This window comes from Mercenaria mercenaria, chromosome 9 (genome assembly GCF_021730395.1).
Source record: "Mercenaria mercenaria strain notata chromosome 9, MADL_Memer_1, whole genome shotgun sequence".
NCBI lineage: Eukaryota > Metazoa > Mollusca > Bivalvia > Venerida > Veneridae > Mercenaria > Mercenaria mercenaria.
In genome coordinates this window covers 84,059,831-84,078,151 of record NC_069369.1, presented here as the reverse complement: position 1 = coordinate 84,078,151, position 18,321 = coordinate 84,059,831, and the positions used below count along the sequence as shown (strand labels likewise).

General features: G+C 37.7%; 1 protein-coding gene across 3 annotated transcripts in view; it reads right to left on the bottom strand.

The window, feature by feature from the left end:
- LOC128559614 (heparanase-like) overlaps positions 1 to 10,976 on the bottom strand; it is a 41,434-nt gene extending 30,458 nt beyond the window's left edge. For all 3 annotated transcript variants that reach the window (XM_053551909.1, XM_053551910.1, XM_053551911.1), the window contains exon 1: positions 10,755 to 10,976. In XM_053551909.1, coding sequence (XP_053407884.1) covers positions 10,755 to 10,930 — 176 coding nt within the window. In that variant the 5' untranslated portion in view covers positions 10,931 to 10,976. The remainder of the gene's footprint in view (positions 1 to 10,754) is intronic.
- Positions 10,977 to 18,321: the final 7,345 nt, after the last annotated feature.

Genomic DNA, 18,321 nt, shown 5'->3' with positions numbered 1-18,321 from the left:
AAAATACATATCAGAGTTATGGGACTTGATGTTATCAACTAGTTTTATAACCCCGAAGAAACATGTTAAGTTTCAATTCAATACCTGCATTAGTTTTGGGGATAGTAACTTGCATGTAAAACTTTAACCAGAATTTTCTGAGTCAAAAAGGGGGAATAATTTGCTCAAAATACATGTTAAGAGTTATGGAACTTGACCCAGTGAGGTTGGTAATTGACCTAGAAAAAGAATAAATAGGTTTCAAAGCTATATGCCTTTTGGTAATAGCTGCATGTACTTGCACGCAAAACTTTAACCAGGATTTTCTAAGTCCAAAAGGGGGCATAATTTGCCCAAAATACATGTCAGAGTTATGGGACTTGGTGCTATCAACTAGTTTTATAACCCCGAAGACACATGTGAAGTTTCAATTTAATATCTGTAGTAGTTTTGGAGATAGTTACTTGCATGTAAAACTTTAACCAGGATTTTCTAAGTCCAAAAGGGGGCATTATTTGCCCAAAATACATGTCAGAGTTATGGGACTTGACCCAGTGAGGTAGGTAATTTATCTAGAAAAAGAAAAAATAAGTTTCAAATCTATATACCTTTTAGTAATAGCTGTATGTACTTGCACACAAAACTTTAACCAGAATTTTCTAAGTCCAAAAGGGGACATAATTTGGCCAAAATACATGTCAGAGTTATGGGACTTGACCCAGTGAGGTAGGTAATTGATCTAGAAAAAGAAAAAATAAGTTTCAAATCTATATGCCTTTTAGTAATAGCTGTATGTACTTGCACACAAAACTTTAACCAGAATTTTCTAAGTCCAAAAGGGGGCATAATTTGGCCAAAATACATGTCAGAGTTATGGGACTTGACCCAGTGAGGTAGGTAATTGATCTAGAAAAAGAAAAAATAAGTTTCAAATCTATATGCCTTTTAGTAATAGCTGTATGTACTTGCACGCAAAACTTTAACCAGAATTTTCTAAGTCCAAAAGGGGGCATAATTTGGCCAAAATGAAGGTCAGAGTTATGGGACTTGGTGCTATCAACTAGTTTTATAACCCCGAAGGCACATGTGAAGTTTCAATTCAATATCTACATTAGTTTTGGAGATAGTAACTTGCATGTAAAACTTTAACCAGAATTTTCTAAGTCCAAAAGGGGGCATAATTTGCTCAAAATACATGTTAGAGTTATGGAACTTGACCCAGTGAGGTTGGTAATTGACCTAGAAAAAGAATAAATAAGTTTCAAAGCTATATGCCTTTAAATGATAGCTGTATGTACTTGCATGCAAAAACTTAACCAAGGTGTGACGCTGACGCCGATGCCGACGCCAGGGTGAGTAGAATAGCTAGACTATTCTTCGAATAGTCGAGCTAAAAATGATGACCACGGACACCCTTGTTGTTTCTGTCAGGGTATTAAAATTTCAGCCTGTCTCAAATTCTATAAGACTAGCTGTCTGCAAGAACAGAGTCTATATTCACATGGATTTCTGAATACTGGCGTCGTAATTAGCATTGCGTGCAACCAATACGCATCTGCTAAATTGTTTTATCCATTTTTGAAACAGTTTTAGAGCTAACTTAATGCATGAAGACTTCACTGTTATCAATCCATGGTACAGTTTAAGCCGTGGATCTCCAACGCAATGATCACAGTAATTCATTAAGGAATATATCCAGTCGGTGGTTACTTGTAGACTTCACTATAATCATTTTAATTATGATACATTTGTAATCCATGATATGCAAAACTGTGAAAATAAAATTAACAGAAAAATCTGACAAGGCACTTCAAAACGCATAAATGTAAAATCCCATTTGATGCTTGCATACCGTAACTTCTGTTCACTTTGTGCTCAATGTCACGGACATTCTTTATGCGATGTTGCTCATTGTAGTCTGTCATAGCTGGAGCGGTCTTCTGCGTCTTCTGCGCATGTCCTGAACAGATTATCAGTCGGAGCGCACGGCAAAAATACGCAAATTATTGTACGACAGCATGCATTTAGTGTATAATATGTATAATATACTGACAAAAGGTTAGGGTTAGTATTACAATGGTCACAAAATATATACATTAAAGATAATTTTCATTCAAATTGCTTGAATCCGGTTTATACCGGGGTCTGTAATTTATACAGGCGTTCTAGGTCTGCAGTGAGTTGCAGTCCTGAAATATCTGAATTTATTCGCATCTGCGTCAAAATGCACTTTTACACTAAATACCAGTCAAATATTTTGTTTTCAGCATTCTGGCGAAAACATTTCAAAGTACATGTAAATGGTGGTTTTATTTATTTCTTAGTTTTATCCGTCTTTTAAAATTTTTGAAACACCAAAAGAAATGCACGAGATGAAATCATAGTGGTTATTTTTTTTGATATTACATTCAGCACTGGAATACCATACTTCGATTTTGGAATAAAACCTTCATCAAATAAGAATGATCCCAATTTGCCGCCAAAATTCTATAATCGAAACTTTTGTATGTACAACAGTGAACCATGTCGAAAGTGCGCTTCCTTGAAAATATCTGAAAGAAACAGCGGGTCTGAACAATGAACGCATGCCTCTAAACCTTTCGCAAGAGCAGCCTCAGTTAAACCACCCTTCTTCCATCATTCCATCCTAAAATATCGTCTGCGTCGACTGTATCTGTTTTATATTATTTTCTGAATGTTTTGAAGCGAAATAAATTAGAGTTTTATTTTTGTTCTGTCATTTCGAAGCAAGTTTTCCCTCAATACAGTTTGCATTGTGCATTCACGTTGACGTTATAAATTTAATGCACTAAGCGGCACCAAAATGAGCTTTATTCAAGTAACGGTTTCAAGTTCACAGACTGAAGTACATTTTTACCGTAAGAGGCATTATCTCATTTATCCATCATCTGCTTAAGATTCCATGATTTTATTTATTGAAAATATTCAATATAGGTTTAAAAAGCAATAAATATAATACACAATTAGAATTATAATGAAAATCAAAACCTCTAAATAAAGTTACATCTCATAACAAAAAGAAAACATAATGATGATTTAGCCACCCTTCAAAATGTTCCTTTTCGTTAAAAATGTATTTCATTTTTGTCTGGAAAACAGTTTCACCACATACGTATCTTGTATCTTCGTTGTTAGCTAGTCACTTGAAATATTGAAAAACAATAAGGAATGTCGTTCAGTTTCGCACTTAAACATTTCATACAAAAGGTAAAATGAGCCGCGCCATGAGAAAACAAACATAATGGTTTTACATCTGCGCAGTCTGGTCAGGATCCATGCTGTTCGCTAACAGTTTCTCTAATTGCAATAGGCTTTGAAAGCGAACAACATGGAGTCTTGACTGGCAGAGAGACGGCAAAGGCAAAACAATATGTCTCTCCCACCTATGGGGGAGACATAATGATACATTGCATTTGTATATTGTGCAGGGAGAAAATGTAAAAAGATGCATAAACAAGAGGACCATGATGGTCCTGAATCGCTCACCTCTTCCCACATGACCCAGTTTTGAGAATGACGTCGTTTTTTCTATTATTTGACATAGTGACCTAGTTTTTGAGCTCATGTGACCCAGTTTTGAACTTGACCTTGATATTATCAAGATAAAAATTCTGACCAATTTTCATGAAGATCCATTGAAAAATATGGTCTCTAGAGAGGTCACAAGGTTTTTCTATTATTTGACCCATTGACCTAGTTTTCGAAGGAACGTGACCCTGTTTTGAATTTTAACTAGATATCATCAAGGTGAACATTCTCACTAATTTTCATGAAGATCTCATGAAAAATATGGCCTCTAGAGAGGTCACAAGGTTTTTCTATTTTTATACCTACTGGCCTAGTTTTTGACCGCACATGACCCAGTTTCGAAACTGACCTAGATATCATCAAGATGAACATTCAGATCAATTTTCATGAAGATCCATTGAAAAATATGGCCTCTAGAGAGGTCAAAAGATTTTTCTAATTTTAGACCTACTGACCTAGTTTTTGACCGCAGTTGACCCAGTTTCAAACTTGACCTAGATATCATCAAGATGAACATTCAGACCAACTTTCATACAGGTCCCATGAAAAATATGGCCTCTAGAGAGGTCACAAGGTTTTTTTTACTATTTGACCTACTGACCTAGTTTTTTAAGGCACGTGACCCAGTTTCAAACCTGACCTAGATATCATCAAGGTGAACATTCTGACCAATTTTCATGAAGATCCATTCAAGGGTATGGCCTCTAGAGAGGTCACAAGGTTTTTCTATTTTTAGACCTACTGACCTAGTTTTTGACCGCACATGACTCTGTTTCGAACTTGACCTAGATATCATCAAGATAAGCATTCAGACCAACTTTCATACAGATCCCATGAAAAATATGGCCTTTAGAGAGGTCACAAGGTTTTTCAATTATTTGACCTACTGACCTAGTTTTTGAGGGCACGTGACCCACTTTCGAACTTGACCTAGATATCATCAAGATGAACATTCAGACCAACTTTCATACAGATCCCATGAAAAATATGGCCTCTAGAGAGGTCACAAGGTTTTTCTATTATTTGACCTACTGACCTAGTTTTTAAAGGCACGTGACCCACTTTCGAACTTGACCTAGATATCATCAAGGTGAACACTCTGACCAATTTTCATGAAGATCTCATGAAATATATGGCCTCTAGAGAGGTCACAAGGTTTTTCTATTTTTAGACCTACTGACCTAGTTTTTGACCGCACGTGACCCAGTTTCGAACTTGACCTAGATATCATCAAGATGAACATTCAGACCAACTTTCATACAGATCCCATGAAAAATATGGCCTTTAGAGAGGTCACAAGGTTTTTCTATTATTTGACCTACTGACCTAGTTTTTGAAGGCACGTGACCCAGTTTCGAACTTGACCTAGATATCATCAAGATGAACATTCAACCAACTTTCATACAGATCCCATGAAAAATATGGCCTTTTTAGAAGGTCACAAGGTTTTTCTATTATTTGACCTACTGACCTAGTTTTTGATGGCACGTGACCCAGTTTCGATCTTGACCTAGATATCATCAAGGTGAACGTTCTAACCAATTTTCATGAAGATCTTTTGAAATATATGGCCTCTAGTGAGGTCACAAGGTTTTTCTATTTTTAGACCTACTGACCTAGTTTTTGATGGCACGTGACCCAGTTTCGAACTTGACCTAGATATCATCAAGGTGAACATTCTGACCAATTTCATGAAGATCTTGTGAAATATATGGCCTCTAGAGAGGTCACAAGGTTTTTCTATTTTTAGACCTACTGACCTAGTTTTTGATGGCACGTGACCCAGTTTCGAACTTGACCTAGATATCATCAAGATGAACATTCTGACCAACTTTCATAAAGATCCCATGAAAAATGTGACCTCTAGAGTGGTCACAAGCAAAAGTTTACGGACTGACGCACGCACGCACGCACGCACGGACGGACGACGGACGCTGCGCGATCACAAAAGCTCACCTTGTCACTTTGTGACAGGTGAGCTAAAAATGTTGTCCAAAACTGTATAAGATCTCCAAATTTCATTGCTGTATCTTAAAAGAGTTTGTCAAAATCAAGGTCACTGATAGTCAGTTTTGAGATGTGTGTTCAAAACTGTACAAGTGGTCCAAATTTTATGGCATTATCTTAAAAAAGAAGAAAGTAGGTCAGTAGGTCAAAGTCATAGTCAAGGGACCATGTAATCAATAAGGGTCATCAACTAATTATACTTAACAGCATATTAAATATACTGGAAAATTATTGATTGACAGAAGTTTTTTCCGATGTAACACTACTAATATTTGAAATAAAGGGCTATAACTTCATGAAAAATAATTCAAATGGAACATGCTTCACACATGCATAACTACATTTGGTACTGATGATAATAACAAGGTTTGATAAAAGTCTAGCTGAGACTGAGAAATAGCGGGGACAAATTTTTTCCATATAAATAATTATGAAGAAAAAATTAATAAAGGGCCAAAACTATGTGAAAAATAATTCAAATGGAACATGCTTTGCACATGCACAACTTGACTTGGTACAAATGACAATTACAAGGTTTGATAAAAATCTGGCAAATAAGGACCGAGAAATAGTGCGGACAAATTTTTTCCATTTACAAGAAAAAATTAATAAAGGGCCATAACCAAGTGAAAAATCATCCAAATGGAACCCGTTTGCACATGCACAACAAGGCTTGGTACTGATAATAATTTCAAGGTTTGATGGAATCTGGCAAATAATTGCTGAGAAATAGCGTTGACAAATTTTTTCCATGTATACATATAAAGAAAAAATTAATAAAGGGTCATAACTAAGTGAAAAATCATCCAAATTGAACCTGCTTCACACATGCACAACTAAGCTTGGTACTGATAATAATTACAAGATTTGATGGAAATCTGACATAAAATTGCTGAGAAACAAGTCTGTCTACAGACGGACCGACCGACGGACATACGGACCAGAATCCAGTATAGCCAATACAGAACCTAGGGTTAACTTTAGTGTTAGAGGTTTACAATGCACTCTAAACTTATAATGGTGATATAGAGAACTGGCACAATGTTCTCTTTAAACAGCATTCAAGAGAGCCTGGCTTCTCCCACTGACTGCTCTGGGTCATTGGGCAAGGCACTTTATCGTGACTGCCTCAGTTAACCCAGCTGTAAATGGGTACCAGCATGTTGTTGCGGGTAAGGTATACATGATTTTAATTGTTCTTAAAAATTGGGTCACTCAAAAGCTCTATCAAAGCTCTACAGAGCTTAATAATATGTTCTTTGTTTCACAAGTTGCACTGGAGTGCCTCAAGGGTCTTTTTAGGCTCCATATTATTTCTGATGTTTGTGAATGATATTCCTTATCAAGTCAGTTCCACTGTAAAGATGTTTGCGGACGACACTAAGGTGTAAAGAGAAATGAACAGTGCACATGACTGTGAAGATTTACAGTCTGATTTAAATTCACTTGGGGCATGGGCAGACCACTGGCTTCTTCGTTTCAAAGAATCAAAGTGTGTGGTACGAAGTCAGGCTATACAATTCCAGTACTCATTAAATGGAACACCATTGTGTGAAGAACCTTGTCAAAGAGATTTGGGGGTTACTATTACAAGTATGTTAAAGTCAGAAACTCATATAAATGAATGTGTAAAAAAGGCTAACAAAGGAATTGGACTTATCAAGAGATGTTTTACATGTTATACACCCAAGAAAATTAGAACTTTATATACTACCATGATACTACTGGTATTAGAGTAATATGGTTCACCTATATGGTCACCTTATCTAAAAAAAGATTCAAATCATCTAGAGTCAGCTCAGCGTCAGTGCCTTACACTTGCTAACAACACGTTTACTTTACCTAGCTTAGAGCAGAGAAGAAAGGAACAGGATTTGTGTGAAATTTAAGTTGACTCACAAGCTTTATAGAACAGATAGTGATAATTTCTTTACGCTAAGCCAGAATGTTTAAACTAGAGGGCATGATCAGAAACTTGAAAAGAAACATACAAGAGCTGATGTAAGGAAATATTTTTTTGCAAATCGTGTTGCTGACCCATGGATTAAATTAAACCAAAGCATGGTCTCAGCGCTGTCCTTGAGCAGTTTCAAAAAGAAACTGAGATCCACAGCAGATGGCAAATTTGATAATCCAGAAAAATAAATAGATCGGCAACTTGAAAGGCATATAGAGCAAATCTCGCTAACATCTCGTGGGAACTGAATGAGATCTCATTTTACCGTTGTATGAAACAGACAGCTGAAGGATAAAAAATTTTGTTGTGAAAAACTTTCTATCAGATTGTTTGCTTATAATGATATTGGGCTTTTTTAATGTTATTAATATTTTCTACATGGCGAAGGAATGAATTTATGATTGGAAGTCTGAGAAATCAACAGATGTCGTTTGAAAATTGGACCCAATAAGGCCAATTCGGTTTATAACGTGCAGGCCGTATCACCAGTGTAATAATTTAATAAGCGTCTGTTTGATAACGATTGATCAAGTCGGCAAACACTTCAATAAGATAGCGCGCTGACACGAGCTTACGCGAGACTATTTACTGTTGCCATTCTGTGTATTTTATATCAATACTTCTTTGAATTTAGGAAGTATCTAGTGGTCTAAGATATTTTATTACGCCTAACGTAATCTACATCTACATCTACATGATACTTCCAACAATCATTAACGATTATGACTGGAAGGCGCTTGTCTGGGCAGTGTTAAAAATGAGAAAACTCATTAGGTGCTAAGAATAAAAATTACTACAGGTGCTAAGTTAAAAAACATAGTGAAGGAAGTTACTGCAGATGTACAGTGGCCAGCCGCTCAGCAAATATGTTGAGGCTGGGGCTGGACTGTACATATTGGGGAAGGCCATTCCATAGTCTGATTGTACGGGGGAAGAAGGAATTCATGTGGTATTGAGTACGTGACTGTGGAATTAGGTAGTTCAGGTTTCTGGTCGGAGTTAGATGGTTATGGTCGACGCATACATGATTCGTTGGGATTTTGTAAAAATAGATGAGAGAAGATTGTATGCGCCGTTGTTCTAAAGTTTGCCAGTTTAGGGGTTAATCATCTGGGTTACACTGCTTGTATAGTTATAGTCGTTAAAGATAAACCGTGCAGCTGATCTTTGCACTTTTTCGACTTTGTATGAGAGGGACTTTTGCCAGGGGTGCCAGATGGATGAGCAATACTCGAGTTGTGGACGGACATAGGTGTTATAGGCTTTCTCTTTGACCTTTTGTTTGTTGTCTGAACATTTCTTTTGATGAATTTAAGAGAGTTGTTTGCTTTAGAGGAAATAGTATTAATATGTTCAGACCAGTTTAAGTCTTTAGTTAGTGTAACACCTAAGTATTTAGCGGTATCGGTAGATTTCAGTTCAATGTCATGCAGGGTGTAAGGAAACATGACAGGGTTTCGTTTGCGAGTAATTCTCAGCACCTCACACTTGTCTGGATTGAATTCCATTGACCAGTCCTGTTCCCACTTTTCAAGGGCGTACAAATCTTTTTGTAGTGTTTGGGCATCAGATGAGGACTTGACTGTAAGGTATACTATGGTATCACTTCAAACAGTCTTGCCTTACTTCTAATAGAATCTGGTAGGTCATTAATGTAAGCCAGAAAGAGACAGGGCCCTAGGACGGATCCCTGAGGGACACCGGACAGGACAGGCAGGGTGTCAGAAGTGCAGCCGTCTACAACTACTCTTTGGGTTCGACCCTTCAGAAATGACTTTATCCACTGTGATACCAGAGGGTGGACACCCAGCTCATTAAGTTTAAATATCAATTTATTGTGATCAACCTTGTCGAATGCTTTACTAAAATCCATTACTATTACATCTGTTTGTTGACCTTGCTCAAGGTTGTCGTAAACTTCTTGTGTAAAGCTGATCAGTTGTGATTCACAGCTATGCTTAGATCTGAAGCCATGCTGGTACTGGCTTAAGAGGTCATTATTGTCAAAATGTGTCATGAGTTGGAGACTAGAATGTGTTCCAATAATTTTGGAAGCTATGCAGGTGAGAGATATTGGCCTGTAGTTACTGGCCTTGGATTTCGGGCCTTTCTTATAAACAGGGGCGACAACTGCACTTCTCCAATCTGGCGGGACACAGCCAGTTTCCAGGGATGACCTAAATATAATTGTAAGGATGGGCGCTATCTCGTGGTGTAGCTCTTTAGAACTCTTGGTGAGAGTTCATCTGGGCCAGAGGCTTTGTTTGGAGAGAGCCCCTGCAGGAGTTTATCAACACCCTCTTCTGTAACGGAGATCATGGGCATGTTGGGTGCTGAAGTGTTTGTAGTAACTTTTTTGCAGAGTTGCTTCAAACTGAGTGGTTGTGGTTTTGAGAAGACCGACTCAAATTGCCTATTTAGTATATTGGCCTTGGTGGCAGGGTCAGTATATGTTAGACCCTCATGCTTAAGAGGTGCTACACCACAATTTTCTGTTTTTTATGTTTTATGGAGGAATAGAATTTCTTATTTTTACCTGGTTGTGAATCGTCCATGAATATGACTGATTCTAGGTAAGACCAGTATGAGTTCCTTAGCTGTTTTTGGATGCTATATTTAAGGCTTTGAAGGTGTTACTTTTACATGGGGATTGGTTGGATTTCCTCAATTTAGTGTACATTTTATCATGCTTGCGGATTTGCCTAAGGATCTTGGGAGTTAACCATGGGAGGTCGCAGCGTGTCTTAGTAGTTTTAGTTGGAATGTGTAGAGAACTAAGTCGATTTAGTTCATCTTTGAACAGATTCCAATCTGAGGCGGGGTCAGAGTGGTCAGAATCAGCGAATTTCTTTCCAAACTCTGAAGGTCCCTTTTGAAATCATCCCAATTTGCTTTGTTAAAGCATTTTATTGACCTTTTGGGCTGGAGGGGACGGCCTATCTTTATGTTGATTTCATGGAAAACAATGTCGTGGTCAGATTTACCTAGACAAGGGATTGTTTTAGTACATTGAACTAGGGAAGGGAAGTTAGTGAGGAACAGGTCCAGAATATTCTCATTTCTGGTTGGGATCTTGACCATTTGCTGTAGATTAAAGGATTAATTAATTAATTAATTAATTTTCATGGATCAGTGTATGGTTCATATCACAAATCCTACAAGTGGTATTATTTTGGGCGCCTTATTTTGAAATTTATCTGCCAGTGACGGAAACCTGAAACCAAATCCCTATAGTCACCCATAATTAAAAATTTCTTCTTACTTGGGACGAAATTTTTCCCAGTGGTTTTTCACTATTCCAGAGTCGATAGCAACATTAATAAACTTTTCATTAACAACGGAGTGAATTTTTGTTGTATCAATGTTCACGTTTATTGCATATATATGGCATGACATTAACAGAGAAAGTAAAATATTGAGAAAAACTTTGGAATTCATTTTCAAAGCATCCGAAAGCTGTCCTATTTCGTTTCCGGGCCATGCATAGTTCCCGTCAAGTACCGTACTTCGTATCTGTACGGATCAAACGTTCTGGGTCTCAGGTTCGGTGTTGTTTGTACAAGATTTTCTTGAACTTTTTAGGCTGAAAATGTAATGCTCCTCTTAACAACACGAAGTATTTATATTTGAACAAAGTCTGGAACAAATGTATTGTCTAAGAAGTGGCGGCATATTTTTCTTCTTGTCCTGAGTAATTTGTAGGGCCCACACTGTAGCATCATCGCAAATGAGTGCATTTACAAAGTCGTTGTGAGGTGAACGAAACAGTGTAGTGATAACGGAGATAAAAGCCTCATCATATGCATCTAGTGTAAGCTCGCCAGCCCTGATATGAAAAGGTCCAGGATGTTAGCAGTGGCTATGTACTATAGGAGCTCATCTACCTACCTACCTACCTACCTACCTACCTACCTACATTTTTCTTCCAGATAAAGTACAGGGCTCACTCTGGAGCATCGACGCACTTGGTGAACTACATACAAGGTGACTGTGAGGTGTAACATTGTGCAGATTAAAAACGATAAAATCAGCCCTGGAGTCCCGCCATGAAGCTGTCTAAGGTCTGGGACATGACAACTTCTTCTGGAAGCCGATTCCAAAGTTAACTGGCAGATGAAAAGAAGGAATGGTGGAGTAGTTCTGTACGACAGAATGGTAAATAGCACTTTGAGGTACGACATCGAGTTTCGAGTGTGGCAGGGTGGAAATATGCCGATGCAGGTTTGTCTACGAGGCAATGCGTGATCCTGTATACTAGGATCAGCTTGCTGTCAGCTCTACGTTGTTGGAGTGATTGCCATCCTAGAGTGGAAATCATCTGGCTGGTACTACTTGTCCGGTGGTAGTTACCAGTTACCAACCGGGCCGCACGTCTCTGGGCCGCTTCAAGCTCATTGATTTTATTAGTGGTATGTGGGTCCCATGCAGGAGCTGCATACTCCATGATTTGTCTGACCAGGGACTTGTAACATTGAGCCTTGATGTTGGAAGGGCAGCTGGTTAGGTTCCGCCTGAGGAACGAGAGACTGTTGTTGGCTTTCTTGGATATAGAGTCAACATGGTCGTTTCAAAGGAGCTTCTCGTTTATGGTGGTTCCAAAATGTTTTCCACTAGGCTAGTAGCTCACCATGGATCTTGTAGTTGGTGACAATTGGGGATCTTTTTCGTGTGATTCTGATAGTTTCGCATTTTGATGGGTTGAACTGCATCTGCCAGTCAGACTCCCACTTTTCTAGCTTCTGAAACAAATTGTGCAGCCCTTGTCGCAGATTTGTTTTTATATTGTTATGAAAGAGACTTTATGTTGAGTCTTTCTCCAGATACGCAGGCAGATATTATAACTGCATTTAATAATACATCACGCTATCTGGATGATATTCTTAATATGGATAATTCGTTTTTTGGTCAATTGGTGGGTACTATTTATCCTAGGGAGCTTCAGTTAATAAAACTAACAATTGATACTGATCTTCGTTTAGATCATTCTCTATTATGACATATATACTAGCAAATTTATGACAAGAGGATGATTTTAACTTAGTATTGTAATTCCCATTTGGATGGGATTCTCAGGCTACATCTATGGGTTAATTTCTCAATTATTCGGTTCCAGAGCGTGTTCATGTCAAGCATTTAATGACTAATCTATATAAAAGTAACTCTTCAGCAGCTACGTTATACAAATTGCGTAAATATTTTCTAAATTTTAGTATCGTAATTCTGATCTAGTTTTAAAATTCAATAGTAATTTAAGACACTTCTGCGAGAAGGTATTTCTAAACCCGTTTTTTATGGGGATGTGGTTTACAAACTTCGTAAGATCTTGGGTCATGGTAATTTTCCAAATGTATTTGGTAAAATTATAAAACGTTTCATTGAAAGAGGTTACGACCCAACTGTTTTGAGACATACCGCATGTTTAGTGTTCAACCCGTTTACAGTTGGACACTACGCTTCCCTCTTTGATTGTGTCTGACGGAAGAGGGGGAGGACTCTATGATAAGCAGTTTTTAAATCCTACCAGGACTGAACTGTTTTGATATCTGTCTTCTGGCCTGTTTCGTCGGGCCCTTAAGGGTGTTTCTCTTGTTGCTCTGTCTTCTGAAAAGGCATTGAGTACATACGTTTTTGGTTCTAAAGGTTTGCTTTTTATATTTTTATACACGAGCATTTTTGTGTTTTACATGCCATGCCTTTTTGTTTCCATTACGTGTGTTAGAGATTCACCTGGAGGGGATTACTTTTATTTACACTGTACCGTGTCTTTGGAACATGGTGGGGGTAAGAGTGAGGTTGGGTGCGCACCATAAACCGGTTTAAGCTCCCCAGTGGTGTTTTTGCCACTGACCGTTCCAAGGAGGTGCCCCACTGTGTTCCTTTGTCTGTTCGTTTTGTCCTCTTGTGTAGGTTTTGTGTATACATGTGTGTTCCTTTGTTTGTCCGTTTTGTCCTCGTGTGTTGGCTTTGTGTGTGTGTTTGTGGTGTGCGCGTCTGCGTGCTGTAGGTTTCGTTTTGGGGAGGCTGCGATTTTGGTACGTGGCGTTCCCTGTTTGATATTTGTCTTTGTTTTTTTCTTGCAAGACGCTTGCGTCGTGATAGCTCTTTATCCTTCTGTGGAGCAGGCTGTCGTCTGCAAAGAGTTTTGATGTCGAAGCTGCCTTTCCTGGCATGTCATTTATGTACAGGAGAAAGAGGAGAGGGCACAGGACTGAACCTTGTGGAGCCCCTGATGTGACAGGATCAGTTGGAGACGAATGGCCTTCGACAAGGACTTGCTGGCTTCTGCTTGACAGAATGCTCTCAGTCCAGTGTAGGAGGCTTCCTCTGGTGCCATAATAAAGTAACGTCTGTGCTAGGCGGCGTTGAGGAACTTTATCAAAAGCTTTGCTGAAGTCCAGCAAGATGGCGTCAATCTGGTTTCCATCTTCCATGGCCTTTGCCGGATCTTGTATTACGAGTACTAGTTGGGTCTCGCATGAGTGCTTCTTGCGAAGCCGTGTTGTGAGTTTGAGAGAATGTTGTGAGACTCCAGGTGTTTCATTACCTAACTATAGATGACATGTTCTAGGAGTTTGCTGCAAACAGAGGTCAGCGATAAGGGTCGGTAGTTGGCTGGTAGTGTGTGGTCCCATTTTCTGAACACGGGTGTGACAAGGGCTGTCTTCCAGTTGTCTGGTACGAAACCCTGTTTGAGTGATGCAGAAAATACTAGGATTAACGCCGGAGCTATCTCTGCAGCAAACTCCTTCAGTAGGCGAGTGGGAATATTGTCTGGCCCCTGTGCCTTGTGAGGGTCCAAGTCAAGTAGGAGTTTTTAATGCCATCTACACCATTTGAGAAATTGTCTATAGTAGGAAACGGGTTTCCATCCATAGAGGGAGTGCGAGATTTGTCCTCTTGAGTAAACACGCTACTGAAATGCTCATTTAGGGGTCTAGCTTTGGTTTTTGGGCCACTGTGCCCAATGCCATCTTTCTTCAGGAGTGGGACCCCGCTACTCTCACATCGTTTCCCATTGATGAAGGTGTAAAGCTTCTTTACGCTCTTGTGTGAGGAAACAATGTCGTTCACGTATGTGTTGTAGGCCTTCTTGCACTCTCTCTGAGCTTCTTTCTGCAATTGCGTGTAGGCATCTTTGTGGGCTGGTGTTTCATTTTCCCTCATCCTCTTGTATGCTCGTTTCTTTCTGTGTGGTAACCTCTTTACTTTACGGTTGATCCATGGCTGGTTGAAACGGCTGGAGGTTAGTTTGATAGGAACATTTTCTTCCGTAATGGAGGAGCAACTGGTCTTGAATTTATCCCAAAGCAAATTTATGTCAGTGTTTTGATCAAAGTTTTCAGTGAAATATATGGAAAAATGTATAAGTCAGATCTCATGTTGTCCAGTTTAGCATTTTTCCAGAGCAGGATTTTTCGCTTCGGGAGCTTCTTCCTGGCGGCTAGTGCGCTCGCCTCGACAAATACGATGTCGTGATCACTGACTTCCGGCATAGGCCTACATTTTACAACCAAAGACGGTCTGTTCGTAATAAATAGGTCAAGTGTATTTTCGTTCCTAGTTGGAAACTTGACCACTAGTTCTGATCCGATGTCGTAGGCCATGTCGAGGAAGAGCTGGTTTACCTCGTTGCTGTATTGGTTGGACTTGATGGTGTTACCGTCCAAATCTATGTCTGGCAGGTTGGTGTCGCCAGCAATCCATATGGCAGCTTTGGGATGTTGGAGATGTAACTCGTGGATCTTTTATTTCATCTCCCTCAGCTACCTGGTAATCAGAGGTGATCTGTACTTGTCTGAAACTATGCGGGTGCATCTGTCTAGAAAATCAAGATGGTATTTGAATGTAACTTGGGAGGCTGATGGCAACAAGATGATGGTAGATTTTATATAAAAAAAACAAGACGGGAATCTAATCTTCTATGTTCACTGGAGAGAAGTGAGAAATTACTTGTGACCCATCGAAGTGCACGATGTTGAACCATTTCTACTTTGTGTGTGTTTGCTTGGATGTATGGGTGTCAGATGGTAGATGCATTTTCCAGCTGTGGACGGACAAGAGTTTTGTATGCAAATGTTTTAACGTTTTAGTTTAGTTGTTTGGTCCGTGGGCCAAGGCCAAAAATTTTGAAAGTCGTAACCCAGAAATTAGGCAAAGGTTGAGCTATACCATGATGTTATACTATCATTCAGGAAACTTTTAAGGGTGGATGTCGGTCTGAGCGACATGTCAGTAAAATGTAATAACGATTTTAAAAACGTTTATGTCTAATAAATACGATTTAGCATTGCATAGGGATATCGCTGATTTGGATAGTAAAAGAGACATTTATGCGACATTTCTTATAACAAAGCTTATCATTTAATGCCTGAAATAATCAATAATTTACTTTTGTTGTCAAAGAATGCTACGATATGTATTATATACTGAATAAAATGTAAAAAGTAGGGGTTGATGTACCCCACCCACCACATTAGTACATATATTTATGCGGGAAATCTTTAGAACTTTTAATCCTTTATAAAGGAACAGAATCCTAATGTAAACAGTAAAGAAAACGAAAAGAATGAATAATTAACTAAAATTTCAGACACCTTTACACTTTAATGTCAGTTGGCTAAACCTATGGTTTATGTTTTATTTCTGGGCGAATTGCATACTGACAGACCTATTCTTTGCTAGTGCAGTAGAAATGATGAAAGTTTGCAAAAACTAAAACGACCGCAAAAGTTTTATGGAAGTTCCCTATGGAGAACATCAAAAATGAAAGCAGATCCAGCAATATAAGTCTTTATTCAAGATGACAGCTATTTCAAATTAATCCAAAATTATTATACATATGAGTTAATGCAACAAAAGTTTTTATATTTTGATGACTTTAGTTCTCTTCTATGCTAGCTTAGGTCTTCTTAGTAGTCATTTTGTACGTAGTTATTAAATCACCCAAAATTTATGTTTGTTAAACTACCAACAAATTAGGTTATTTAGTTACGCAGACTATACAAATTAAGACGGCCACCACTTTTAAAATTTCCAAATAACTGCTTTAAATTTGATCAAACATGCACATATGAAAGAGGCGTAGCTCTTTAAAAGTCAAAACTATAACACGAATCACTTGATATTGATTGAAACATGTTAGAGAGGATTTTACCGCTCACAAAATGACCACCTGAAATCGGCTACATGTACAAATATTGATAAGCTACTACTGTTTAGATATTCAGTATTATAAAACAAACCAAATAAGTTTCCAAGGATTGAAGTTTGGTTATCCAGGTCAATCTAATAAAGATACTGTCCTGTCATTTTCAAACTGGTCGCCAAAGGTAAGTTTGCAAACATACATATGGATAAGATTTAAGTAATCATTGCTGTAATAGAAGTTAAAATAATTTCAATTGAAAACTACGTTACCAATATGAACTACTTCTATTGTTTTAATCAAGATGGCACCATTTTCAAAATGCGTACCATAAAAGACATCACAGTAATATGATTTAAATACTGCTTTTATTTCTTTTAAATCTAAACATGTTACTCTCAATTTTCATTCAAAGGATTTTGAATGCAGTTAAAATGTAATACTAATTTGTATCAGAATGGCTGCCTGATAGATGTTACATATACAGTGTATCCTAGTAGAATAATGAGAAATGGAGAATGGAACATATAATGAAATTGTCACTTTCTTCTGAGGTAGTGAAAAAGATCATTGTACAAACACTTATGTCTTTTTAAACATTTAAAAGGATTTATAATGATCAATTGAAAACTACGTTACCAATATGAACTACTTCTATTGTTTTAATCAAGATGGTGCCATTTTCAAAATGCATACCATAAAAGACATAATAGTAATATGATTTAAATACTGCTTTTATTTCTTTTAAAACTAAACATGTTACTCTCAATTTTCATTCAAAGGATTTTGAATGTAGCTAAAATGTAATATTACTTTGTATCAGAATGGCTGCCTGATAGATGTTACATATACAGCGTATCCTAGAAATGAGCATATACAGTTCTAAACCTATCAAAGCAATTTAAGATGCATATATATTGATGTACCTTTAGGTTGTGCTTGAAAGTTTTATCTGTTTTGTTTGAAATAGAAATAGTCAGATATATCATACATCATTCAACAAAATCCTTTCAATGCGTATTCCTCTGAAATAGTACAAAACTGTTATGAATATATCTGTAGTCATGCATTTGCCTGAGATAATGAACAGGTAGTACAGAGCTTCGCAGTATAAATTGAGCAAATCCTGGAATCAAAAAGTCGTGTATCGTATCTGTTTTTTTTTTTTGTTTTTTTTTTTTATTTGGTTGTATGAGCAATAATTATTGGTATTGTTGTAATTAATATTTAAAGTAACGTATGTTTCAATCCCTTTTAGGATGTAGCTTAATGATTTTACTACGGAATAAAGCACTTAACTAAAAAGAGTTTTTACAGATATGTCATGCAGATATCAATATACCACTGGCGTTTTCCAAGCAAATAGTACAGACTGTAAGTATGTACATATGCATTTATACCTGTATGATGAACTTTTTCTGATACTGATACCGAAAAGTGACTCCCCGCAACCTCTCATATCAAAAGTTAGAGTATATTTCTGTCATATGGTGTACATAGGTGTTATAATGTGTCCTCTTGTGTAGTTCTGAAACATACGTTACCGAAATTAGATTAAGGTAGTTACTAAAATTAATGGTTGAAACACAGTTACATACCAAGGTAATCTAAATGTAACAGTTGAAATACACCAATTTTTGAACGAACTAGTTTCTTTGTATTTGTTAATAGTTTTGAAAATAGA